General features: G+C 40.5%; 1 protein-coding gene across 1 annotated transcript in view; it reads left to right on the top strand.

Annotated features, from left to right (window-relative positions):
* clstn3 (calsyntenin 3) overlaps positions 1 to 25,883 on the top strand; it is an 80,048-nt gene that overhangs the window by 34,937 nt on the left and 19,228 nt on the right. Inside the window, exons 11-15 of the mRNA XM_061914859.1 lie at positions 3,628 to 3,675; positions 6,999 to 7,147; positions 13,091 to 13,239; positions 23,083 to 23,309; positions 24,525 to 24,686. Coding sequence (XP_061770843.1) covers positions 3,628 to 3,675; positions 6,999 to 7,147; positions 13,091 to 13,239; positions 23,083 to 23,309; positions 24,525 to 24,686 — 735 coding nt within the window. The remainder of the gene's footprint in view (positions 1 to 3,627; positions 3,676 to 6,998; positions 7,148 to 13,090; positions 13,240 to 23,082; positions 23,310 to 24,524; positions 24,687 to 25,883) is intronic.

Below are 25,883 nucleotides of genomic sequence, written 5' to 3'. Positions count from 1 at the left end.
CCGCTGCTGCTCACTGCTCCCCTCACCTCCCAGGGGGTGATCAAGGATGATGGGTCAAATGCAGAGAGTAATTTCGCCACACCTTGTGTGTGTGTGTGTGACAATTATTGTCACTTTAACTTTTAACTTAACTTTTTCATTGTCCCATTTAAAGCACCAGTTCCATTGGCAGCAAAACAGGCCCAGAGCATAATACTACCACCACCATGCTTGACGGTAGGGTGGTGTTCCTCGGATTAAAGGCCTACTGAAATGAGATTTTTTTATTGAAACGGGGATAGCAGGTCCATTCTATGTGTCATACTTCATCATTTTGCGATATTGCCATATTTTTGCTGAAAGGATTTAGTAGAGAACATCCACGATAAAGTTTGCAACTTTTGGTCGCTAATAAAAAAGCCTTGCCTGTACCGGAAGTAGCAGACGATGACGTCACCGGTGTGAGGGCTCCTCGCATCCTCACATTGTTTATAATGGGAGCGTCCAGCAGCAAGAGCTATTTGGACCGAGAAAACGACAATTTCCCCATCAATTTGAGTGAGGATGAAAGATTTGTGGATGATGATATTGATAGCGAAGGACTAGGAGGAAAAAAAATTGGGACGGATTCAGATGTTTTTAGACACATTTACTAGGATAATTCTGGGAAATCCCTTATCTTTCTATTGTGTTGCTAGTGTTTTAGTGAGATTAAATAGTACCTGATAGTCGGAGGGGTGTGTCCACGGGTGTCTTGAGGCCAGTCTCTGAGGGAATTAGTCATGGCAGCAGCAGCACGACAGAAGTTCCGCTGATCTCCAGTAAGAGGCGACTTTTTACCACAATTTTTTCACCGAAACCTGCCGGTTGACATGTGGTCGGGATCCATGTTCGCTTGACCGCTCTGATCCATAGTAAAGCTTCACCTCCGGCAATTTTAAACAAGGAATCACCTTGTGTTTGTATGGCTAAAGGCTAAAGCTTCCCACCTCCATCTTTCTACTTTGACTTCTCATTTATTAATTGAATAAATTGCACAAGATTCAGCAACACAGATGTCCAGAATATTGTTTAATTGCGCAATGAAAAGAGACAACTTTTAGCCGCAAGTGGTGCTGTGCTGATATGTCCCCTCCAACTCGAGACGTCACAAACACGCGTCATCATTCCGCAACGTTCTCAACAAGAAACTCTGCGGGCAATTTAAAACTGCAATTTAGTAAACTAAAGCGGCCGTATTGGCATGTGTTGCAATGTTAATATTTCATCATTGATATATAAACTATCAGACTGCGTGGTGGCTAGTAGTGGCTTTCAGTCGGCCTTCATATTTTGTCCTCCAAACATCTTGCTGGGTATTGTGGCCAAACAGCTACATTTTTGTTTCATCTGACCACAGAACTCTCCTCCAGAAGTTCTTATTTTAGTCCATGTGATGTCAGACGAAACAATAATTTAATTATCTATGGCCCCCAGGATGTTGTTTGATTAGTATTAGAACCGGCCCGCAGGCCACAGCCGCCTGCTGCGGTTTTGCGCGCACCAATACTCCATCAGTGTTGGCGCTAGGAATTTTCAGAATGGGGCCCCAGGGACTCTTATCAAGTCATAAAAACACTTTTTTGTAACCATTTTGAAAACAAAGGATAAATGTATGCATTTTGCTGTTATATCTCATATACTATATTGTTTTGAAAAAAAAATTGTCATAAATGTTACTTGAATCATTAAAAAAATAGTACAAAAGAAAACTCATTTTTATGCATATTTAAATTTATTTAGTTATGAACATTTATTTACTTTCTTCTTTCCTTCATGGATCTAAACTTTACTGCTGCCACATTTTTTTTTCAATATTTTCATTATGATATTTTTCCAAATTGGTTTGTTCTATTTTTGGCCAAAGTAAGACAAAGAAAATAATTTGAAGTTGTCTCTATTTTTTGGTTTTAATGCCATGATTTTAATAGTCCGGTGTGCGTATGCTCAGATTTTCCTCCATGCGGCCCCTGAGCTAAAATTAGTTTGACAACCCTGCTGTAGAACAACCAGGAGCCCCAAAAAATGCCTTGCATGCATGTGTACTGGAAATAATCAGATTTAACTAATTAGTCGTGCAAGAATATATTCTGTAGCAGGGGTCTCAAACACGCGGCCTGCAGGCCCATTGAGACGTTTTTTGCGACCCGCACCTTAATATGCAAATTTAATGTTGGTGTGGACCGCTAGTTCTTTACAGCGTCACACTTGTACACCCTCGATTTTCCCAGGAGACTCCCAATTTTCTGTGCCCCTCCATGGGAAATCATTCTCCCGGGTTTCAACGTAACAACAACAAAGGGGGCAGCGTGGTAATGCCTTTAGTGTCCTCTACAACCTGATCAAAAAGAGTGCCAGATCGGCCACATGTTGTATTTGGCTTCAGTCGACGCAGCAAGGGACTGCAAGACATAGTTGATCAACAGCCATACAGGTCACACTGAGGGTGGCCGTATAAACAACTTTAACACTGTTACAAATATGTGCCACACTGTAAACCCACACCAAACAAGAATGACAAACACATTTTGGGAGAACATCCGCACTGTAAACATAAACACAACAGAACAAATACCCAGAATCCCATGCGGCCCTAACTCTTCCGGGCTACAATATACACCCCCGCTACCCCCAAACACGCCCACTATTGTAGCCCTGAAGAGTTAGGGCTGCATTGGATTCTGGGTATATGTTCTGTTGTGTTACGGTGCGGATGTTCTCCCAAAATGTGTTTGTCAATCTCTTTTGATGTGGGTTCACAGTGTGGCGCATATTTGTAACAGTGATAAAGTTGTTTATACGGCCACCCTCAGTGTGACCTGTATGGCTGTTGACCAAGTATGTCTTGCAGTCACTTCTGTGGGTGTGCAGAAGCATCACACAATATGTGACTATGCCGGCACACTGTTTGTATGGCGGAAAAGTGAAGTGAAGTGAAGTGAATTATATTTATATAGCGCTTTTCTCTAGTGACTCAAAGCGCTTTACATAGTGAAACCCAATATCTAAGTTACATTTAAACCAGTGTGGGTGGCACTGGGAGCAGGTGGGTAAAGTGTCTTGCCCAAGGACACAACGGCAGTGACTAGGATGGCGGAAGCGGGAATCGAACCTGCAACCCTCAAGTTGCTGGCACGGCCGCTCTACCAACCGAGCTACACCGCCCCAAAAGCGGACGCTAGAGACTGTGCCATCACGGCACGCCCTTAATGTTGTTATCCGAGTGAAAAACAGGAGAATTGGGAGATTGTCGGGAGGGGCACAGACATTCGGGTGTTTCCCGGAAAGATCGCGAAAGTCGGCAAGTATGTTGCGAGGGCGGGAAAGCCATTCAAAGAAGGTGAATTCATTAAAAAGTGCATGTTTGATTTTTTAAGAAATATTTTTCGTGCGGCCCAGTTTCACCCAGTTTCTGCATCCAGGTAAATTGAGTTTGAGACCCCTGTTCTATAGCATGTGTCTTTTTTGCAATTGTTCACCCATGTTTGTTTTTCTCTCCGAAGTCTGTTCAGGCTTCTCCTCACGTTGTCGTCATACATTTTGATGAGTGTATTGATACATTTTTTTTTCTTTTCTTCTTCACCCACTTCCAATTTCTATTCCCTACAGAGTCAGAGGAGAAGCAGAAGGAAATAGTGAACAACAGCATTCCAGAAGGTAAAAAAAAAAAATTCTACACTTTGCTTGTGCTGTTTTCTTAATATTAGGATAGGATATTCTTTATTTATCCCACAATGGGGAAATGTTGTGGTTGCAGTGCAGATTCAGGAAGTCCACAAAAAAAATAAAGCAAAACATTCTCTGGATTCCTGCCACCTCTGTAGACATGCACCTGGGCAGAGGTTGATTGGCAACACTTAATTGGGTATAGTGTGTCAGATTGAGTGTGAATGTTGTTTATCTGTGTTGGCCCTGCAAAGAGCTGGCGACTTGTCCAGGGTGTACCCCGCCTTCTGCCCGAATGCAGCTGGGGTAGGCCTCAGCACCCCACTTAACCCCGAGAGGGACAAGCGGAAGAAAATGGGCAGATGGATAACAACAAGGGGGAAACACTAAAGAAAACAAAGGACGTAAAGGACCCCAGAGCTGAGGCAACTAGATGTCATTTCTACTTGCAGCTAAAAAAGTAAAACACAACGAAATACCCAAAAATAACCAATACATATTGTGCACATACCATTGCACCATGCATAGACAAACAACAAAACAAAACCCACATAGGCGCCGGCCAAAGTTCCCTCTAAGGTGCGCGCCTGTGCAATTGTGCACTGCTCACACGTCCTCTGCACACAACAATTCTATGACGCGCACAAAATCCAATAAAAAAAATAAGCAATTTTCAAAGTAACCGACTAGAAGAGGCCACAGAGACGACAGTTTTTGTTATCACTCTTCAATTATTGTAACGTCCGTCGAGACGCTTTAAGGAGGACAAGATAGCCATCCATCACTTTATTGAGCAAAACGCTCGACCAAAAACATCGCTAAACGATTTCCATCTAGCAAAGCTGGTCATTTTCTGCCGTACAAAGCAGACCAAAACCAACTTTACCATCTGTCATCAACAGCAGCCGCTCGCTCTTTCTCACCTGTGCCAACACATGCACATATGCCACTCAGCCAGTGATGCCTTTACAGCCACACAAAAAGTCGGACATTTCCAACATCACAGATTATGTGTAAATCCAGGTCGTTACACTATGATCTACCAATTAAATGTGTTCCCATTCTACTGTCATTTATTAAGAATCTTAATTTATAAATATTAATCATGAAATGTTGTTATTATATTAAAAAAATACTAATAAAGAGATATATATTTTACAAACCGAAAGTTACAGGAATGTACACATGATCCAGTGCTTACATCTCATTGTGCAACATGTCAATGTTTTAATGGGAACAAAATGCGATATCTGAAAGGGGTACAAATGATTTCCAAAGCAGACATTAACACTAATATACAGCTCATGAAAAACAATATTTGTTGTTCTTGTCATTTTAAGTGGGCCAAAACACTTATGTTAAAAAAGAATCACATGGAAGTGACTGCTGTCATTTGATTATAATAAGAAGAAATGTAACTTGTTATTTAGTCCGGTTTGGGACAGGTGTGCTGCAGGTGTGGCCACAGTGTGCACGTCTGATGTCGCTCACATGTGCTCCACTGAATGTTCGAGGAGTTTTTGCGTTTGCTCACACACATGAAAAATGAGAGAGAACATTGGGGCTGGCCTCTGCGGTGCTCCACGCCATCGTAGACTCGGGGGCAGTTGGAGCACGGTCAGAGACAGGAATAGATCCAACAAAACAACCAAAGAGCTGGCTCCGTCTGAGGCTGCCCACTAGCTCTCGGTTAAGCGGGGGTGTAGCCCGGAAAAGTCAGCGCTGCATGGGATTGTGGGTATTTGTTATGTTGTGTTACAGTGAGGATGTTCTCCTGAAATGTAGTTGTCATTCTTGTTTGGTGTGTTTTTTCACAGTGTGGCGCATATTTGTAACAGTGTTAAAGTTGTTTGTAGAGCCACCGTCTGTGTGACATGTGTGGCTGTTGAGCAAGTATGTCTTGCAGTTGCTATCATATGTAGGACAAAGCCGTATGCATTAAGCACCCATGTCGGCATGCTGGTTATTCGGTGAATGAGCGAACGCAGAGTGCGACAAAGCCTCATCACGGTACGACCGTGATATATTCGCCCGGCCAACCATTGGGTCAATCCTACTTGAGGGTCACTGAAAGACTAGCGGTAAAATGGTAGGATCGCTAAGTTTGTTGCTAGGGCGGGATAGACATTCATTGAAGGAGAAGCCACTTTGCACCAAGTTCCTGCATCCAGTGGCCCCCTGGTCAAAGGAATGTGAGACCCCTGATCCTAATCATTCAGAAAAAAATCTGTAAAATAATGGTATTTTTCTGTGGAACTGCCAGCATTGTCACTTCATTAAAGGTGCTTGATCGTAATATTTTGGAAAAACTCTGTAGAATAAAAGTATTTTTCTGCAGAACTGTTTGCATCGTCACTTTATTAAAGGTGGTTCATCTTAATAATATAGTAAAAATCTGTAAAATTACAATATTTCTCCGCAAAACGTTTCATGAAAAATTTCTGTAAATATGTTTTTGATCATTATTTGGTTTAGAATGTTTTACTTTAATTTTATGTTTTTTGTTTGGCAGTAAATAACCGTTTTTTTACAGTTGTTTTTTTTTACAGAGTATCAGACTGCGTGGTCGGTAGTAGCAGGTTTCAGTAGGCCTTTAATAACCGTGTTATCTACTGTTACTTACTTTCTAAAAGTAAATAAGTATTTTCCTGCGATGAGGTGGCGACTTGTCCAGGCTGTATCCCGCCTTCTGCCTGAATGCAGCTGAGGAAGGCTCCAGCGACGACCCCGAACGGAACAAGCGGTAGTAAATGGATGGATAGATGGAAGTATTTTCAAGTGAAACTTGTCACAGAGCACTCTCGTCACACTCTCCTTGGTTCAGTAGGTTGTGAGTTCAAACCCCGGCCGAGTCATACCAAATACTATAAAAATGGGACCCATTACCTGCCTTGGGTTGGAATTGGGGGTTGAATCACCCAAAATGATTCCTGGGCGCGGCCACAACTGCTGCTCACTGCTCCCCTCACCTCCCAGGGAGTGATCAAGGCTGATGGGTCGAATGCAGAGAATAATTTGGCCACACTAAGTGTGTGTGTGACAATCATTGGTACTTTGACTTTTGAACTTTACTCAAGTTTTTGCTGAGCTTTTCATTGACATAACCACTGACCTTATAGCAGCCCGTGCCGTCTTTCAGGTAACCATGCGCAGTTATGGTCAAGGAGTATTTGGGATCCCCAAAACATTGGGTGATTAAACTTCTTTTTTAAAGGAATAATGTGATTTCTTGTTTGTGATTGATCACATGCGTTGGTTAGCTCATTAAATGTGACAGCCCTACTTACTATGCACGTTGGTGTATGTGCTTTCAGTGAAGTATGTGGGAGGCTTCCACGGCCTCTTGTCGGGGGTGACGGTGCGTCCAGGCAGCGTGGAGCCTCACAGCGTGGTGGAGTGTCTCTACGCCTGCAGAGAGGGGCTGGACTTTGGAGACCTCGAGACTTTGGGTTCCGGAATGAAGGTATTGAACGCCTCAGGGGATTTCTTATTGTCTGCTCACGTGTACTGTTTTCAAAGAGGATGGCAGCCATATTTGCGGTAACGATGCTGAGACAAATAGGCTCAGATGGAAGATGTTGTATCAATTTCATTTATATGGCACTCATTTGCAACAAGTCACTACACATGGAGCAGGTCTATTACCACACTCCCTGTAGAGGACATTAAAGAGAACCAACTGATCCACACATGAGCAAGAACTCTGAGACTCTGGCAAAAAAAAAAACTCTTCTCAGGGAGGAAACCTGAAACAGTACACAAACTCTGTGGGGTGGCCGTTTGTCTCGACCAATCGGATTGAGACGAGAGGGTGGGAGGGTAGCGAGAGAGAGAGAGCCGGCGAGGAGGTGGAGAGAGTCAGCTCCTTCAAGTTCCTCGGCACCCTCATATCTGCTGACCTGTCCTGGACCCAAAATACAACTGCGGTCATCCGGAAGGCCCAGCGGAGACTTCATTTCCTGAGGGTGCTGAGGAAGAACAGACTGGAGAGGCAGCTGATACTTAAGTTATTACCATTTCATCCCCTGTGATGTTAGGAATTTGTAATTAATGTTTTATCTAACTTGAACCCCAAAAATAACAAGATTTCAAAAAATCTAAATGTGCTTTATTTGCATCATAAATTTAACTTAAAAAAAAAAAAAAAGGTCGACATTGCAGACACCTTCTTTGAGATAACTGAATTTGCAGTTCTTACCAAAAAAATGCAATGGAAAGTCAGGTTGCAGACATTCTAACGTACAAACTTTCATCGGGACGGCGTGGCGCAGTGGGAGAGTGGCCGTGCGCACCGAGGGTCACTGGTTCAAATCCCACCTAGAACCAACCTCGTCACGTCCGTTGTGTCCTGAGCAAGACACTTCACCCTTGCTCCTGATGGGTGCTGGTTAGCGCCTTGCATGGCAGCTCCCTCCATCAGGGTGTGAATGTGTGTGTGAATGGGTAAATGTGGAAGTAGTGTCAAAGCGCTTTGAGTACCTTGAAGGTAGAAGAGCGCTATACAAGTACAACCCATTTATTTATTTATTTATTTATGATGGTGACCTTCTATCGCTCGGTTGTCGAGAGCCTGCTGACGTACTGCATAACAGTGTGGTACGCCAGCTGCACTGAAGCAGACAAACAGGCGATTCAGAGGGTCATAAAGTCGGCACAAAAAATCATCGGCTGTCCCCTGCCCTCCCTGAAGGACTTACACAACTCCCGTTGCCTCAACAGAGCAAAAACATTACAAGGACAGCACACACCCTGGCTTCCACCTGTTCGACTTGCTACCATGGGGCAGGCGCTACAGGTGCATCAGAGCCAGAACAAACAGGCTCAGAGACAGCTTCTTTCCCAAAGCTGTCACCATGTTGAACTCTAACTTATAATAATAATAATAATTCACCACTATACAATATCATGCCCTGTGCAATATTACACTTAGAGTGCAATACGTCCGTCACTGATTGTTATTTATTACTTTGGTACTCCTGTCTTGCTCTGTATATTATACAGTATTTGTATAGTGTTGTGTATATAGTACAGAATTGCTTATTATTTTTATTGGATAGTAGTCTGTTTATTTCAATTGTTAGTCTTTCCTTTTTACCTCTTATGTCATTTATTTCCCCCCATATTTGTTCCCACTACCGCACCTTAAGTTGGAGTCTTTAACCTCGTTATATGCAATATATAATGACAATAAAGTGCATTCTATTCTATATCAAAAACAGTAATAGTCCCATGAGGGCAGCAAGGATGGTAATGGTCCACTTCCAGCGTGACCGTTATCAGCCTCAGCACCACCAATTAGGAGCTGATAAATGTGAAGGTGCAATGGTGCCCTTGTCGGCCGCACCTCTGGAAGCAGAGGGCGCTAACCACAGGGGAGGGAGAGAGGAAAAACAAAAGGAAGCAGCATTACTAACACACTACAGTGCATGGATGGTGATGACACAACAACAAACATTGCATTATGATCGGAATTGGAGGGGATGTTATATAATGAGCAACAAACACTACACACATGCTGCACAAAAAAAAGGCCTATATTATCACACAAAAAATATGATTAAAATAATGTTGTCACCATTATTCCACATAAAATCTGGTTTGCATTATGAATGCCATATTGCAAATTTGTATGTCATTTAACTTCTCAGGGCAGGGCGGTGGTACAGGGGTTAGTGCATGTGCCTCACAATACGAAGGTACTGAGTAGTCCTGGGTTCAATCCCGGGCTCGGGATCTTTCTTCGTGGAGTTTGCATGTTCTCCCCGTGACTGCGTGGGATCCCTCCGGGTACTCCGGCTTCCTCCCACCTCCAAAGATCCAAAGACATGCACCTGGGGATAGGCCCCTCCCACCTCCAAAGACATGCACCTGAGGATAAGATGATTGGCAACACTAAATGGTCCCTAGTGTGTGAATGTTGTCTGTCTATCTGTGTTGGCCCTGCAATGAGGTGGCGACTTGTCCAGGGTGTACGGCGCCTTCCGCCCAAATGCAGCTGAGATAGGCTCCAGCAACCCCAAAAGGGACAATCAGTAGAAAAATAGATGGATGGATTTAACTTCTCTATATTTACATTATTTCTGTTACAACCACATTGATTTTACTTTTATTTTCATTACTTGTTTTTTATAATGCATATTATTTTTAATGTTACTGTTTTGTATTGTATATATATACTATTATTATTGTATTTAATGTATGTATTCATAATTTTTGATAAGCTATTATTTTTTAAAATATAGTTTGGGTTTTTTTTCAACGAGGAATTAATATTCTGGCTTTAGGGGCTTTTGGATCTACAACAAACAATGGAAAAATAAGAGTAGAACCATGTTTTAACCCTCTCTAATGCTTTAGGCAATCCAGATATTTTGTTTATTTGATTTGAAACAATTAGGTACTGTTTTCTCAGTAAAAAAAAAAAAAACAACACTAATAACTAACCTACTCAGTGGTTAGAGCAGGGGTCAGGAACCTTTTTGGCTGAGAGAGCCAAAAAGCCAAATATTTTAAAATGTATTTCCATAAGAGCCGTATAATATTTTTTTTAACACTGAACACAACTAAACACATGCATTTTTAAGTAAGACCAACATTTCTAGAGTATAATAGGTCTCTTATTCTTTGTAATAACATTGTTATTCCGAAGCTAACTGTGGAGTGGGCGTGGCCTGTGGGCCTGCAGCGAACTGGGGTGTGCCAGGACCGGCCTATAAATCAGCGACAGTTGCGTAGATGGCCAACCTGGGCCTTGTTATCTAATCACCTGTCGCTCTGTTATAAGCAGCAGCCAGGAGGAGAGATGGGGTTGGTGTTGGGGCTGGAGCCAGAGCGCGAGCGAAAACGAAAGAGAAAAATACAATTGCTGGAAAGCAACTGAGAGACTTATTGAAAAAAACAACAATATTGTAACCCTAAAACAGGCTCTCATGTCGGTGCTTGGTGGTCTGAAGAACCCCCAGGAGGGCAAGCCCCACACTAACCAATAATAAATAAATAACTTCTTACCATTTACGCAACTTCTTGAACAGGTGCGGTTGAAACGGATGGATGGCTTAAAAATGCATGAGAATGTTTTATATTTTAAACATTTTTTTTAACACTGTGATTACAAGTGGAATTATTCATTACTTATCATGTTAAGCAATGTCAGCTAAGATTTGTCCGAGAGCCAGATGCAGTCATCAAAAGAGCCACATCTGGCTCTAGAGCCATAGGTTCCCTACCCCTGAGTTAGAGCAAGGGTGTCAAACATCCGGCCTGCGGGATGAGTTTGCTAAGTATAAAAAATGTACCTGAAATCTTTGAATGAAAGAACTGCTGTTCTAAATGTGTCCACTGGATGTCGCAATAGCAATTCTTTGTATCTTTGTAGATGATGCTACATATGTACAAAATAAACCACATGTTAGTACATCAGTCGAGGAAAATGATCAAACTACATTAATAACATGCTCTAATTTGATTTTGATATATTTTATTTTGATGGATTGAAAACTAACACAAATGAGTTGAATGATGAACATTATCACATAATTTATTCAGAAAATATAAATAACGACAAATAAAGATAGAATACTATTAAATATATATAAAAAAAGAATGTGCTTGTTCTATTTTAAAAAAAGGAAATAATCTGAAGTTGTCTTTATTTTTAAGTTATTGTGCCGTGATTTTACCAGTCCGGCCCACTTGGGAGTAGATTTTTCTCCATGTTGCCCCCGATCTAAAATGAGTTTGACACCCCTGGGTTAGAGTGTCCGCCCTGAGATGGGTAGGTTGTGAGTTCAAACCCCGGCCGAGTCATACCAAAGTCTATTAAAAAATGGGAGCCATGACCTCCCTGCTTGGCACTCAGCATCAAGGGTTGGAATTGGGGGTTAAATCACCATAAATGATTCCCGAGCGCGGCACCGCTGCTGCTCACTGCTCCCCTCACCTCCCAGGGGGTGATCAAGGGTGATGGGTCAAATGCAGAGGACAAATTTCACCACACCTAGTGTGTGTGACAATCATTGGTACTTTAACTTTTTAACTTTAACATGTCCAGTGAGCACTTTGCTAGCTCAGTTGCTTTAAATCAGGAGTGTTGAACTCAAATACAGAGTGGGCCAACATTTTAAACTGAACTAAGCCGCAGGCCAAAGTTGAACAAATTAACCATTTAATTGGGACCCAAACAAGTTTTGCATGAAATATTGAACAAGCAAGGCTTATAAAACTTTAGTGACATGCAAAATCCAGTTTTAAATAATAATAATAATAATTAAAAAAAACACCAATGGCATATCAAATTTAAATAAAAATGTTATGCCTTTTTTTTATTTGCAATCTTCTGAGGTAAATATCAAATTTTTTCCACTGGCCAATAAGAAATTAGAAAATAAAATAAAATAATGAATGAACCAAACATTTAAGCCTTGAAGTAGCAAGAGAAAATGCATGAATAAAACGTTGATTATTGGTCAGTTTGCTGGAAGTTTCCAGGAAGAGTTAGTACTGCCAGGGGTTCTGGGTATTTGTTCTGTTGTGTTACGGTGCGGATGTTCACCCGAAATGTGTTTGTCATTCTTGTTTGGTGTGGGTTCACAGTGTGGCGCATATTTCTAACAGTTATAAAGTTGTTATACGGCCACCCTCAGTGTGACCTGTATGGCTGTTGACCAAGTATGCATTGCATTCACTTTGTGTGTGTGTGTGTGTGTGTGTGTGTGTGTGTGTGTGTGTGTGTGTGTGTGTGTGTGTGTGTGTGTGTGTGTGTGTGTGTGTGTGTGTGTAAAAGCCACAAATATTATGTGACACGCTGTTAGTATGGAGGAAAAGCGGACGTGACGACAGGTTGTAGAGAACGCTAAAGGCAGTGCCTTAAATGCACGCCCCCAATATAGTTGTCCAGGTGGAAATCGGTAGAAATTCGGGAGAATGGTTGCCCCGGGCGATTTTCGGGAGGGGCACTGAACTTCGGGAGTCTACCGGGAAAATGAGGAGGGTTGACAAGTATGAGTATTAGTGGTGAATGTGGTGTTACAGCGGTTTAGGGGCGGTTTAGCTCAGTTGGTAGAGTGGCCGTGCCAGCAACTTGAGGGTTGCAGGTTCAATTCCCGCTTCTGCCAACCTAGTCACTGCCGTTGTGTCCTTGGGCAAGACACTTTACCCACCTGCTCCCAGTGCCACCCACACTGGTTAGATTGTAACTTACATATTGGGTTTCACTATGTAAAGTGCTTTGAGTCACTAGAGAAAAAGCGCTATATAAATATAATTCACTTCACTTCACCGACGCTGTATAACACCGGCGGGCCAGCTCTAATGCTAAATTGATATTGCCTCAAGGGCCAAATTAAATTAGACGGCGGGCCAGAGTTTGACACCCCTGCTTTAAATGATCTGCCCTTTGACCTTTCAGGTGCACGTGAACCCGAGCCAGTCCGTGTTGGTGCTGGAGGGGGATGACATTGAGAGTTTTAACCGTGCCGTGCAGCAGGTGACCTACAGAAACTCCCTCCGCTTCGCCACGCCGGGAGTGCGACCCCTCAAACTCACCACCTCACTCAGGTACAAAAACACATTTATGGCCGAGTACCACCTTTTATGACAGAAAGGAGCTTTTTCATCTCAGATAACGGACATAAATGTCGTATTTTATACCTTAGTTGCTGCTCTTCAATAAGACTGAATGGATATAAAATGAAGTCAAGCTGTGGGAACTGGACTGTGTGGCTATAATCTGTGAAACTGGAATGTTTTTGTAGTTGAAAGCATAAGGTGGCAGCAGACAGAGCCTTAAGGCACTTGTCAGAGGAAGTGTCACTCCTGGGCCGTGACGCCTCCTCCTCCTTCGACATTGAACTCATCAAACATGTACCTCGCCTCGGCCGCTCCGCAAGAGGAAAAAAATAATCTCGTCAAAGCGAGAGATAACAAGAAATATCTTATCTCTTTGCTCATTTCCGCCACAAAAGTCACCTGCGCTCGTCTTGATGGAGCAAAACTGCAGGTCAAACACTCACTTATTGCTTTCTCGCTCAGGTCATTGATTAGCTCATTCTATTCCTTTTCAAGCACAGTCTAAATACCACACACTTCCTCATGTTACATCACATTCCTACTCAGTGTGTGCTTGTTTTATCACCGCAGTATAAAAGGATGTGTGGGCAACAGTCACTTGATGGAGGAGGAATCATTCACTTTCACTTACAGTTTATAGAACCAAACAGGTAAATAATGATACATTCAAAAATACCATGACCCGTTTTGGCATGCTAACGTGATAAAGATTGTGTAAAATATTAATGGATTATTATTTTTAACATTTAAATAATATATTCCAGTGTCAAACGCTTGTTCATGACATTACTAACTGTCTTACGAGTGTAAAAGAAAATAAGTACTGGAAATTGTAAGACTTTTTATGAGAAACTGGGAGAAAATGTGACAAAAAATGAAGCATGATAATACATGTTCTTCATAATGTATGTCTTAGAACAGTGGTTCTCAAATGGGGGTACTTGAAGGTATGCCAAGGGGTACTTGAGATTTTTTTTAAATATTCTAAAAATGGCAACAATTCAAAAATCCTTTATAAATATATTTATTGAATAATACTCCAACAAAATATAAGTTCATAAACTGTGAAAAGAAATGCAACAATGCAATATTCAGTGTTGACAGCTAGATTTTTATGTTCCATAAATATTGATGTTAAAGATTTATTTTTTTTGTGAAGAAATTTTTAGAATTAAGTTCTTGAATCCAGATGGATCTCTATTACAATCCCCAAAGAGGGCACTTTAAGTTGATGATTACTTCTATGTGGAGAAATCTTTATTCATAATTGAATCACTTGTTTATTTTTCAGTGATGTACCCCCTGGGAACATTTTTTTAATTCAAGTACCCCCTAATCAGAGCAAAGCATTTTTGGTTGAAAAAAAAGAGATAAAGAAGTAAAATACAGCACTATGTCATCAGTTTCTGATTTATTAAATTGTATAACAGTGCAAAATATTGCTCATTTGTAGTGGTCTTTCTTGAACTATTTGGAAAAAAAGATATAAAAATAACTAAAAATTTGTTGAAAAATAAACAAGTGATTCAATTATAAATAAAGATAATTTGTTGAAGTATTATTCAATAAATATATTTATAAAGGATTTTTGAATTGTTGCTATTTTTAGAATATTTTAAAAAAATCTCACGTACCCCTTGGCATACCTTCAAGTACCCCCAGGGGTACGTGACGGACCCCCATTTGAGAACCACTGCCCTAAGGTGCATACACAATAATTTGGTAATATAAATGGTAAAAAAGGATAAAAAAAAGATAGAAAAGAAGATATGTATCTATATATATATACACACACGCATAAATCCATACATATATATATACATATACATCCATCCATCCATCCATCCATCATCTTCCGCTTATCCGAGGTCGGGTCGCGGGGGCAACAGCCTAAGCAGGGAAACCCAGACTTCCCTCTCCCCAGCCACTTCGTCTAGCTCTTCCCGGGGGATCCCGAGGCGTTCCCAGGCCAGCCTGGAGACATAGTCTTCCCAACGTGTCCAGGGTCTTCCCCGTGGTCTCCTACCGGTTGGACGTGCCCTAAACACCTCCCTAGGGAGGCGTACGGGTGGCATCCTGACCAGATGCCCGAACCACCTCATCTGGCTCCTCTCCATGTGGAGGAGCAGCGGCTTTACTTTGAGTTCCTCCCGGATGGCAGAGCTTCTCACCCTATCTCTAAGGGAGAGCCCCAAACTCACTTGGGCCGCTTGTACCCGTGATCTATATATATATATATATATATATATATATATATATATATATATATATATATATATATATATATATATGAAAAAAATAAAAATAGATGACACATGAGGACATGATAGACATATTGTGATCACTCAGTGCCTGATTAATGCTACTATGGCTCTTTTTTTTTTACATTAAAATCAAATATGTTTTCATAATTTTAGTAGAGGTAGGGTTACAGTAGGCTTTGATATATTTAGAATAAAATTGAAAAACAGTGGACACTACATTTCTTTATAATGTGACATGAGTGACCTTAAAATGCAAAATTTTTACATGAAAACACTTAAAGGTGGTGTTTAAAAAACTATTTAGTAGAACATTTGACAAGTTGAGAACTACAAAGAACCCTGTATTTAGTTTCTAATGTTAGTTAAGTTAAAGTTAAAGTACCAATGATTGTCACACACACACTCTTGGTGTGGCAAAATTATTTTCTGCATTTGATCACCCCCTGGGAAGTGAGGGGAGCAGTGGGCAGCAGTTGTGCCGCGCCCGGGAATCATTTTTGGTGATTTAACCTCCAATTCCAACCCTTGATGCTCAGTGCCAAGCAGGAATGGAATGTATTTTGTTTCCAATGTGTTGTAGTTCCGCAACATGAGCATCACAGCAAAACTCTCCACAAATATGGCCGACACAGTGCCATAAAATGTTACATTTTGACCTGAAAATGAATTTAAGGTGGGGCTTTGTTCAAGATTTCTTAGGTAGAGAATGAAATCGAAAGTTAAAGGCCTACTGAAAGCCACTACTAGCGACCACGCAGTCTGATAGTTTATATATCAATGATGAAATATTAACATTGCAACACATGCCAATACGGCCGCTTTAGTTTACTAAATTACAATTTTAAATTCCCCGCGGAGTTTCCTGTTCAAAACGTCGCGGAGTGATGATGCGTGCGCGTGACATCACGCATTGTAGAGGACATTTTGTTCCAGCACCGTTCACAGCTATAAGTCGTCTCTTTTCATTGCATAATTCCACAGTATTCTGGACATCTGTGTTGCTGAATCTTTTGCAATTTGTTCAATGAATAATTGAGACATCAAAGAAGAAAGCTGTAGGTGGGAAGCGGTGTATTGCGGCCGCCTTTAGCAACACAAACACAGCCCGGTGTTTCCTTGTTTACATTCCCGAAAGATGACAGTCAAGCTTTACTATGGAACAAAGATGTCAAGCGAACACGGTTGGATTGGACCACACACACAAAGTACAGTGTATTATGTGTATTAATAAAAAACATTTTACCATTCTGTATTCTGAAGGCGATCTATGTTGAATGCTACTCTAGCATCAATATGCGTCCTCCTGACCGTCACCGTCAGCGTTGGGTTCAAAGCAGTATGGCTCTTTCCCTTGTAGCGGTTGGGCCTGGCCGAGTGGTCCTGCCTCTCACAGCATCTTCCCTATCTGAATCGCTCCCACTGCCCTCTAGTCTTTTTTTTTTTTTTTTTTTAGTCCTTCACTCCCACTTTCCTCATCCACGAATCTTTCATCCTTGCTCAAATTAATGGGGAAATCATCGCTTTCTCGGCCCGAATCGCTCTTGCTGCTGGTGGCCATGATTATAAACAATGTAAGGAGCTCCACAGCCCGTGACGTCACGCGCACATCGTCTGCTACTTCCGGTACAGGCAAGGCTTTTTTATCAGCACCAAAAGTTGCAAACTTTATGGTGGATGTTCTCTACTAAATCCTTTCAGCAAAAATATGGCAATATGGTGAAATGATCAAGTATGACACATAGAACGGACCTGCTATCCCCGTTTAAATAAGAAAATCGCATTTAAGTAGGCCTTTAAGAGCTATTTTTGGTAATAATTTGAAGTTTTTTCTTTAAAATGTGTGTCACAGTAACATACTCCAAATAATGCTGACCCCAAATCCTGAAAATATAAAAAATTTTACATGAAAATAAATATTTTTTTAATAAGATCAGTACAGGTAAGGTTGCAGTAGGGTTTGCTTTTTTATTTTTAGAATACATTTGGAAAAAAAAGTCAGCACTGCATTTTCTTTTTAATGTGACATGAGAATCACTGCGGCACATCCCACAAATAAGGCAACCTGTTTACAGGAAAACACAACGCTGGTGTTTGAGAAAAGTTTTTAGAAGAAAAAATAGAAAGTATTTTGTTTATAATTTGACGTTTGTCCTGCAACAGCAACATCACAGCAACAAATATGGCCGACGCAGTGCCATAAAATTATACATTTTGACCTGAAAATTAATTTAAGGTTGAGCTTTGCTCAAGATTTCTTCGGTAAAGAATGAAATCGAACGTTAAGCACTATATTTTGGTAATAATTTGAAGTTTTTTCTTTAAAATTTGTGTCACAGTAACATACTCCAAATTATGCTGACACAAAAACCTGAAAATATAATTTTTTTTACTTTAAAACTAAAATATTTTTTAATAAGTTCAGTACAGGTAAGGTTTGCTTTTTTATTTTTAGAAAAAATTTGAAAAAAGTCAGCACTGCATTTTCTTTTTAATGTGACATGAGAACCACTGCGGCACATCCCACAAATAAGGCAACCTGTTTACAGGAAAACACAACGCTGGTGTTTGAGAAAAGTTTTCAGAAGACAAAATAGAAAGTATTTTGTTTATAATGTGGTGTTTGTCCTGCAAAGGGAACATTACAACAACAAGACTCCACTATTGTGGTTGACGCAGTGCATTCAAATGTGATATTTGGACCTGAAAATGCAGTATAATGCCTGAACTTTGTTGCAATATTAATGAATGGAATAAAAAGTTAGCACCTCTTTTTGTCAATAATTTGACCTTTTACCTTTAACATTGCGTCACAGTGAAAAACTCTGCATATATGGCTGACACAATACCCTGAAAACAGTATTTTTACATTAAAATATATACATTGTTTAATACTTTCAATGCATGTAAGGTAAAACAGTGGTTCTCAAATGGGGGTACGTGTACCCCTGGGGGTACTTGAAGGTATGCCAAGGGGTACTTGAGATTTTTTTTAAATATTCTAAAAATAGCAACAATTCAAAAATCCTTTATACATATATTTATTGAATGTTGCTTCAACAAAATATGAATGTAAGTTCATAAAGTGTGAAAAGAAATACAACAATGCAATATTCAGTGTTGACAGCTAGATTTTTTGTGGACATGTTCCATAAATATTGATGTTAAAGATTTATTTTTTTGTGAAGAAATGTTTAGAATTAAGTTGATGAATCCAGATGGATCTCTATTACAATCCCCAAAGAGGACACTTTAAGTTGATGATTACTTCTATGTGGAGAAATCTGCATTTATAATTGAATCACTTGTTTATTTTTCAACAAGTTTTTAGTTATTTTCATATCTTTTTTTCCAAATAGTTCAAGAAAGACCACTACAAATGAGCAATATTTTGCACTGTTATACAATTTAATAAATCAGAAACTGATGACATAGTGCTGTATTTTACTTCTTTATCTCTTTTTTTTTCAACCAAAAATACTTTGCTCTGATTAGGGGGTACTTGAATTAAAAACATGTTGACAGGGGGTACATCACTGAAAAAAGGTTGAGAACCACTGAGGTAAAAGATTCGAGGCTTATTATTTAGTAAAATATTATAAGAAGAATATAAACACTTGAAAATGACATCTGTCCTGTCCTGTTTTGCAGGATTTTAAACAAGACCACTTCGAGCTAGATCTTTAGCACTAAATCACTCGGCTTCTGTACAAGCAAAACACACGAAAGTCTTTTATCTTGGGTCAGCGCTTTCTTTACACGGCTGCGAATTGACTCTTTCTCTGGCTTTAGCGGTCGCTTTTAGTCGCTGAAATATTAATTCCCCCTCAGATTAGTGCAGTCCAGTGCATGTATGTGGTGGGTCTTTTAGATTTATATTTATACTCCAGCGAGAGAAGAAAAGCAACCCGCTGACAAGGCACATCCTGTCAAACTCACAGCCACATATTGCGTCTTTGGAAGGCGTGCTTTGAAATGATTTCCAGCAGGCCACAGAGGCTTTTTTTTTAACAAAAAAAAAAAAAGCAATTGAAGGTTTTGATTTTGAGCTTAAGTGTGCAATAGTTTTTCTTCTTTTTTATCCTCATCAGGCATGTTTTATTGCGTGTGTATGTGAAGATTAGATTGATTTTGGGCCAGGAGTCACCCAGATGGCTAAACAGCAGGCCTTTCTGGGGAGGCCGATAGAAGCAGCTGCTCACTCTGATAGTGGAAATGCAACACAAACACGCACACACACACACACACACACACACACACACTGTACCTAATACCCCCTTTAAATATGATGCTGATTTATACTGCCGTTGAAGAAGTATATGTCCTCAAATTGACAATGCCTTCTGAAATTAGGGGCAAAAAAAGCATTGCGCTGCTTGGCAGCAACCAGCAGAGGGTGCTGTTGATTCAGGGTCAAGTCATTGGCTTTTCTAACTGAAGAAGGGAATGACTTGCAGCCATTTTGACAAGAATGCCATCCCTCCATCCATTTCTACCGCTTATTCCCTTTTGGGGTTTTGCGGGGGGCGCTGGTGCCTATCTCAACTACAATCGGGCGGAAGGCAGAGTACACCCTGGACAAGTCGCCACCTTATCGTAGTTGACAAGAATGGACATCGAGTAATTCGAAGCATTTTGTCAGTAGTGTCTTAAAGCAGTGGTTCTCAACCTTTTTTCAGTGATGTACCCCCTGTGAACATGTTTTTAATTCAAGTACCCCCTAATCAGAGCAAAGCATTTTTGGTTGGAAAAAAAAAGAGATAAAGAAGTAAAATACAGCACTATGTCATCAGTTTCTGATTTATTAAATTGTATAACAGTGCAAAATATTGCTCATTTGTAGTGGTCTTTCTTGAATTATTTGGAAAAAAAGATATAAAAATAACTAAAAACTTGTTGAAAAATAAACAAGTGATTCAATTATAAATAAATATTTCTACACATAGAAGTAATCATCAACTTAAAGTGTCCTCTTTGGGGATTGTAATAGAGATCCATCTGGATTCATCAACTTACTTCTAAACATTTCTTCACAAAAAAAGAAATCTTTAACATCAATATTTATGGAACATGTCCACAAAAAATCTAGCTGTCAACACTGAATATTGCATTGTTGCATTTTTTTCACAGTTTATGAACTTACATTCATATTTTGTTGGAGTATTATTCAATAAATATATGTATAAAGGATTTTTGAATTGTTGCTATTTTTGAGAATATTTAAAAAAAATCTCACGTACCCCTTGGCATACCTTCAAGTACCCCCAGGGGTACGCGTACCCCCATTTGAGAACCACTGTCTTAAAGCAATGGAGGCAAAAAGATACTTAGCAGCAACCAGCAGGTTTGCTGGCTAATAAGTGTGAATTGCAGCCCAGCCCCACGAGCATTACTGCAATCAACACTGGCATCAAAAATTAAGTTAATATTTTTTCAGAGGAAGACTTTTCTATGCCTTGATTGCAATTCTACATTCTACAACAATCCTTTAAAAAAAAAAAAGATGTGAAATATATCCATAGAGATAAATGTAATTTAAAACATTTGTATGCACGTACAACACTTAAGACCTTCAGTATATCAGTATGTGGAATTACATTATGGAATGGATTAAGCAAAGCAATCAAACAATGTACTAATATGATCCACTTCAAGAAACTCTTCAAACTTAAAGTGTTTACAAAGTACAAAGAAGAAGAACCATCATGAACATTCTGAATTTATTCACCCATTCATTCTCAAAATAATCTTACTTATCTCATCATATGAAATATAACTTACTTCACCAATTATTATTGATTTATTTTTATTGTGACTACTTATGGAGTATATTGTGAATACCGTATTTTCGGAGTATAAGTCGCACCTGCTGAAAATGCATAATAAAGAAGGAAAAAACGCACTGGAGTATAAGTCACAGTTTTGGGGGAAATTTATTTGATAAAACCCAAAACCAAGAATAGACATTTGAAAGGCAATTTAAAATAAATAAAGAATAGTGAAGAAGAGGCTGAATAAGTGTAGGTTATATGAGGCATAAATAAGCAACTGCTATGTTAAGCTAACATATTATGGTAAGAGTCATTCAAATAACTATAACATATAGAACATGATATACCTTTACCAAACTATCTCTCACTCCTAATCCATAAATCCCATGAAATCGTATACTGTACGTCTAGTCCAGGGGTTCTTAACCTTGTTGGAGGTACCGAACCCCAGCAGTTTCATATGCACATTCACCGAACCCTTCTTTAGTGAAAAATTAATTGTTTTTTCTTAATTTAATGATGTTACCATTTAAAGAAATACTAATAAAGATATATTTTACAAACAGAAAGTTACAGGAATGTACACATGATCCCATCTTTACATCTCATTGTGCAACATGTGAATGTTTTAGTGGTACATAAATGCTGAAAGGGGTCCAACCCCACCTTGTCCAGATCTCATGAAAAACAATGTTTTTTTTATGTGATTGTTATGTGATTATTAGAAAATAATCTCATGGAAATGATTGCTGTCATTTGATTATAATAAAAAAACATTGAACTTGTTATTTAGTCAGGTTTGGACGAAGGCTCCGTCGAACACCTGAGGCCGACTGACCGAACCCATAGGGTTTGATCGAACCCAGGCTAAGGACCACTGGTCTAGTCTCTTACGTGAATGAGCTAAATAAAATTATTTGATATTTCACGGTAATGTGTTAATAATTCCACACGTATGTCGCTTTTGAGTGTTAGATAGATAGATAGTACTTTATTTATTCCGTCAGGAAAATTACAATTTTCAGCACAATCCCATTCAAGATCAAACAAACATTACAGGGAGACAGAACAGGATCGCTGACGGGTCTGCCGGCTTCCAGCCCCCCTTACAAAAAAGATGAGATACAGGTAAACAAGGGGGAATGGGAGAAAAAAATAGAAGATTAAAATAAAATTATAAAAAATCGGTCTTAGGCTGGGCCCTGGAGAGGGGGTGCAGACTGAGGTCAAGGGAAAAAAAACTCATAGCCATAGTACACATAAGAGGGAAACATCAAACATCAAAGAACACAGAGGACATTGAAGACATTAAAGCAGCAGATACAAGCAGACACTTCTACATACAGCTATGAATAAAAAGTCAAAGAAACATATCCACTGTGGTGGCCTCTGCGGTGTTCCACGCCATCGTCCGCTGGGGAGGAGGGAACATGGCCAGTGACAGGAGCAGACCCAACAAAGCAACCAAGACAGCTGACTCCACTCTCGGCCAGTGTCCAGTCCGCATGGATGGATTAGTCGCATATTAGTCGCACCCCTGGCCAAACTATGAAAAAAAACTGCGACTTATAGTCGGAAAAATACGGTAAATTGAGAACAAAAGTTTTAGCAACTGTTATGTAAAAGAAAAGGCTTAGGATTCAAAAGCTCTGCTTCTTCCTACTCCTTTTCAAACATGTTGAAAAGACAAACTGGAAATTGTGATGATTCGAAATAAACTCAAACATTTAAAATGGCTGCCATAGTCGTGTGGCTAACCGTCTTCTCCTCATCCACCCCATCTCCTCCATCGCATCCAGATGTTTCAACGAGGAGAGCTGTCTGTCCCTCAAACCCCTGGAAGGGTACCTGGTGGTCCTCCAGCCCGATGCGCCACAGATCTCCCTCTCCGGGGTCGGCCCCCACCTGGCTCGCCCTGCTCCCGAGTTCGAAGGTCCCCGGGGCGTCCCCCTTTTCCCCGAGCTGCGCATCGTCTGTTCTCTCACTCACGCCATCAACACGGCTGCACAGGGGATGGAAGGCGGCGGTGAGTGTCACTCCAAAATGTTGACTCAGTTGGGTACCGTATGTATTTTATTGTGTTCTCGTTGTACACAAAATCAGTGTGTGAATGTGTGTGTGAATGTGGAAATAATAATAATTAAAGCTGCAAGCAGCGTTGGTCGGGCCCGCCTTTGGCTGCTGCCCCCGAGACCCATGGCCGGATAAGCGTTAGAAGACGCCTTGGAGCCACTATTTTGAGAATCTAATGCATTGTGAAAGTAATGCAGTTGTTGTAGTGAAGTGAAAATATCAAACTTCCTGTTGATTTTTGCTAAAGTATGTTAATTATTAAAATGTAGGTCTAAGTGAGACCTACATAGTGTTTTTTGTTTCATGTCTCTCTGACATTCTTACCGGAAGTTACAAGCAGTTTTGTCTGTGTTTTCTTCCTAGGAGCAGTTTGTCCGTGTTGTATTCCTAGGGGGGCGGTAGAGCGCAATTTTGAGTTTTGAGGTTAGGCTTTTTCATCAGATCGCAATTTTTGCCAGACCTGATGTGTGTGTCAAGTTTGGTGAGTTTAGAAGCATTTTAAGGGGGTCAAATAACAGCTCAAAGAGGCAAAAATGACATTTTTTAGGAGACTTTGCACAGGGGTTCTTTGAAGGCGCGTAAAATCAAAACCTGAGAACTTATCAAAACTCTGTTCTATACTTTTAATCAGAAGGGTTAAATCTCTCTCCTGTGCGAGTTTGAAGCCAAAACAACAAACGCACTCAGAGGAGATAATGTTTGAAGAAAGGTGACCGGTTTTTACAAAACTTTTGTTTTGAAGGGGGGATTGCAAACTTCCTGTTGATTTTTGTTGGGGGTTGTCAATCTATGAAATGTAGGTCTAAGCGAGACCTACATAGAGGTTTTTGTTTCATGTCACTCCGACATTCTTACCGGAAGTTACAAGCAATTTTGTCTGTTTTCTTCCTAGGAGCAGTTTTTTCAGTGTTTTATTCAAAAATAGCGCTAGAGCGCAATTTTGAGTTTTGGGGTTTGGTTTTTTCATTAGATCGCAATATTCGCCAGTCCTTATGTGTGCGCCAAGTTTGGTGCCCCTGTGTGGCACCAAACTTGGAGGGGCGTCGAGCTAAGGCTACTTTAGGAATCTACAAACGCCATAAAACGCTTCCGCAGCAAACTTCCACTTGGGTAAAACAGAACAAATGCGGCCCACACAACAATATTTGTCTCTTATTTGGCGTTTCAGCGCTGATGTCAGACGCCGTGGCCCACACTTTGGATGGCTGTGAGGTCCAACCTTTGGGGGAGGAGCTTGACCCAGAGAGGGAGGAGCTTCTGGTGGAGATGGACGTCGTCCGAGAGCGGGGCTTGGAAATCATCAATACTACCGCCTACATTGCCATCACAGGTAAAAAAGCACACCTTTTGATACTAGAGTGTTTTCACCTACAGTCACTCGGTTGTGAATTCATTCATGGGAGTTTTTGTTCTTGTCCACTTTAGATCAGCGTATTTCCTTGAATTGCCGCAGGACATATAGTATGCACCTGCCTTGAAGTACTGCCGGGTCAAACTCGCTTCGCAAAATAATTAGCGCATGCTTAGTATTAGCGCCTGGTCAAACTGGTGACGTCACGAGTGACACTTGCCTTGTCGTCATTTTCAAAATGGAGGAGGCTGATTTCAATACCGGTAATTTGAAATCGCATCAAGGGAAGAAGATTAAGAGCTATTCAGTAGGATTTAAAGTGGAACATTATCAGCAGACCTATGTAAGCGTCAATATATACCTTGATGGTGCAGAAAAAAAGACCATATATTCTTTTAACCGATTTCCAAACTCTAAATGGGTGAATTTTGGCGAATTAAATGCCTTTCTGTTTATCGGTCTTTTAGCGATGACGTCAGAACGTGACGTCACCGAGGTAACACACCCGCCATTTTCATTTTCACATTACAAACACCGGGTCTCAGCTCTGTTATTTTCCGTTTTTTCGACTATTTTTTGGAACCTTGGAGACATCATGCCTGGTGGGTGTGTTGTCGGAGGGTGTAACAACACTAACAGGGAGGGATTCAAGTTGCACCACTGGCAACACATCTGCCGCCAGACCCCCATTGAATGTACCAGAGTGTCTCCACATTTGACCGGCGATGCTAAGACAGACATGGCACAGAGATGTATGAATAACCTGCAGATGCATTTGCAACCATTAAGTCAACCAAATCACAAAGGTGAGTTTTGTTGACTTATTTGCTAATCAGACATATTTGGTCACGGCATGACTGCCAGCCAATCGATGCTAACATGCTACGCTAATCGATGCTAACATGCTATTAACGCTAGCTGTATGTACATTTGAAACTAGATACCCACATTTAATGCGAAACAAACACTTACCAATCAACGGATTTAAGTTGCTCCAGTCTCACAAGGTGCGGAAGTCCTGATCGTTTGGTCCGCACATTTTACCGGCGATGCTAATAAGGCAGCCATGCTATGGGCCATTTCATTAGGTACACACATGCTACGGCCGAATAGCGTCAATAGCTATTCGCTCAAAAGCTTCAGTTTCTTCTTCAATTTCGTTTTTGCTATCTGCCT

This window comes from Nerophis ophidion, linkage group LG11, assembly GCF_033978795.1.
Source record: "Nerophis ophidion isolate RoL-2023_Sa linkage group LG11, RoL_Noph_v1.0, whole genome shotgun sequence".
Lineage (NCBI taxonomy): Eukaryota > Metazoa > Chordata > Actinopteri > Syngnathiformes > Syngnathidae > Nerophis > Nerophis ophidion.
The sequence above is the reverse complement of the archived record's forward strand: the minus strand, read 5'-3'. Positions and strand labels throughout refer to the sequence as shown.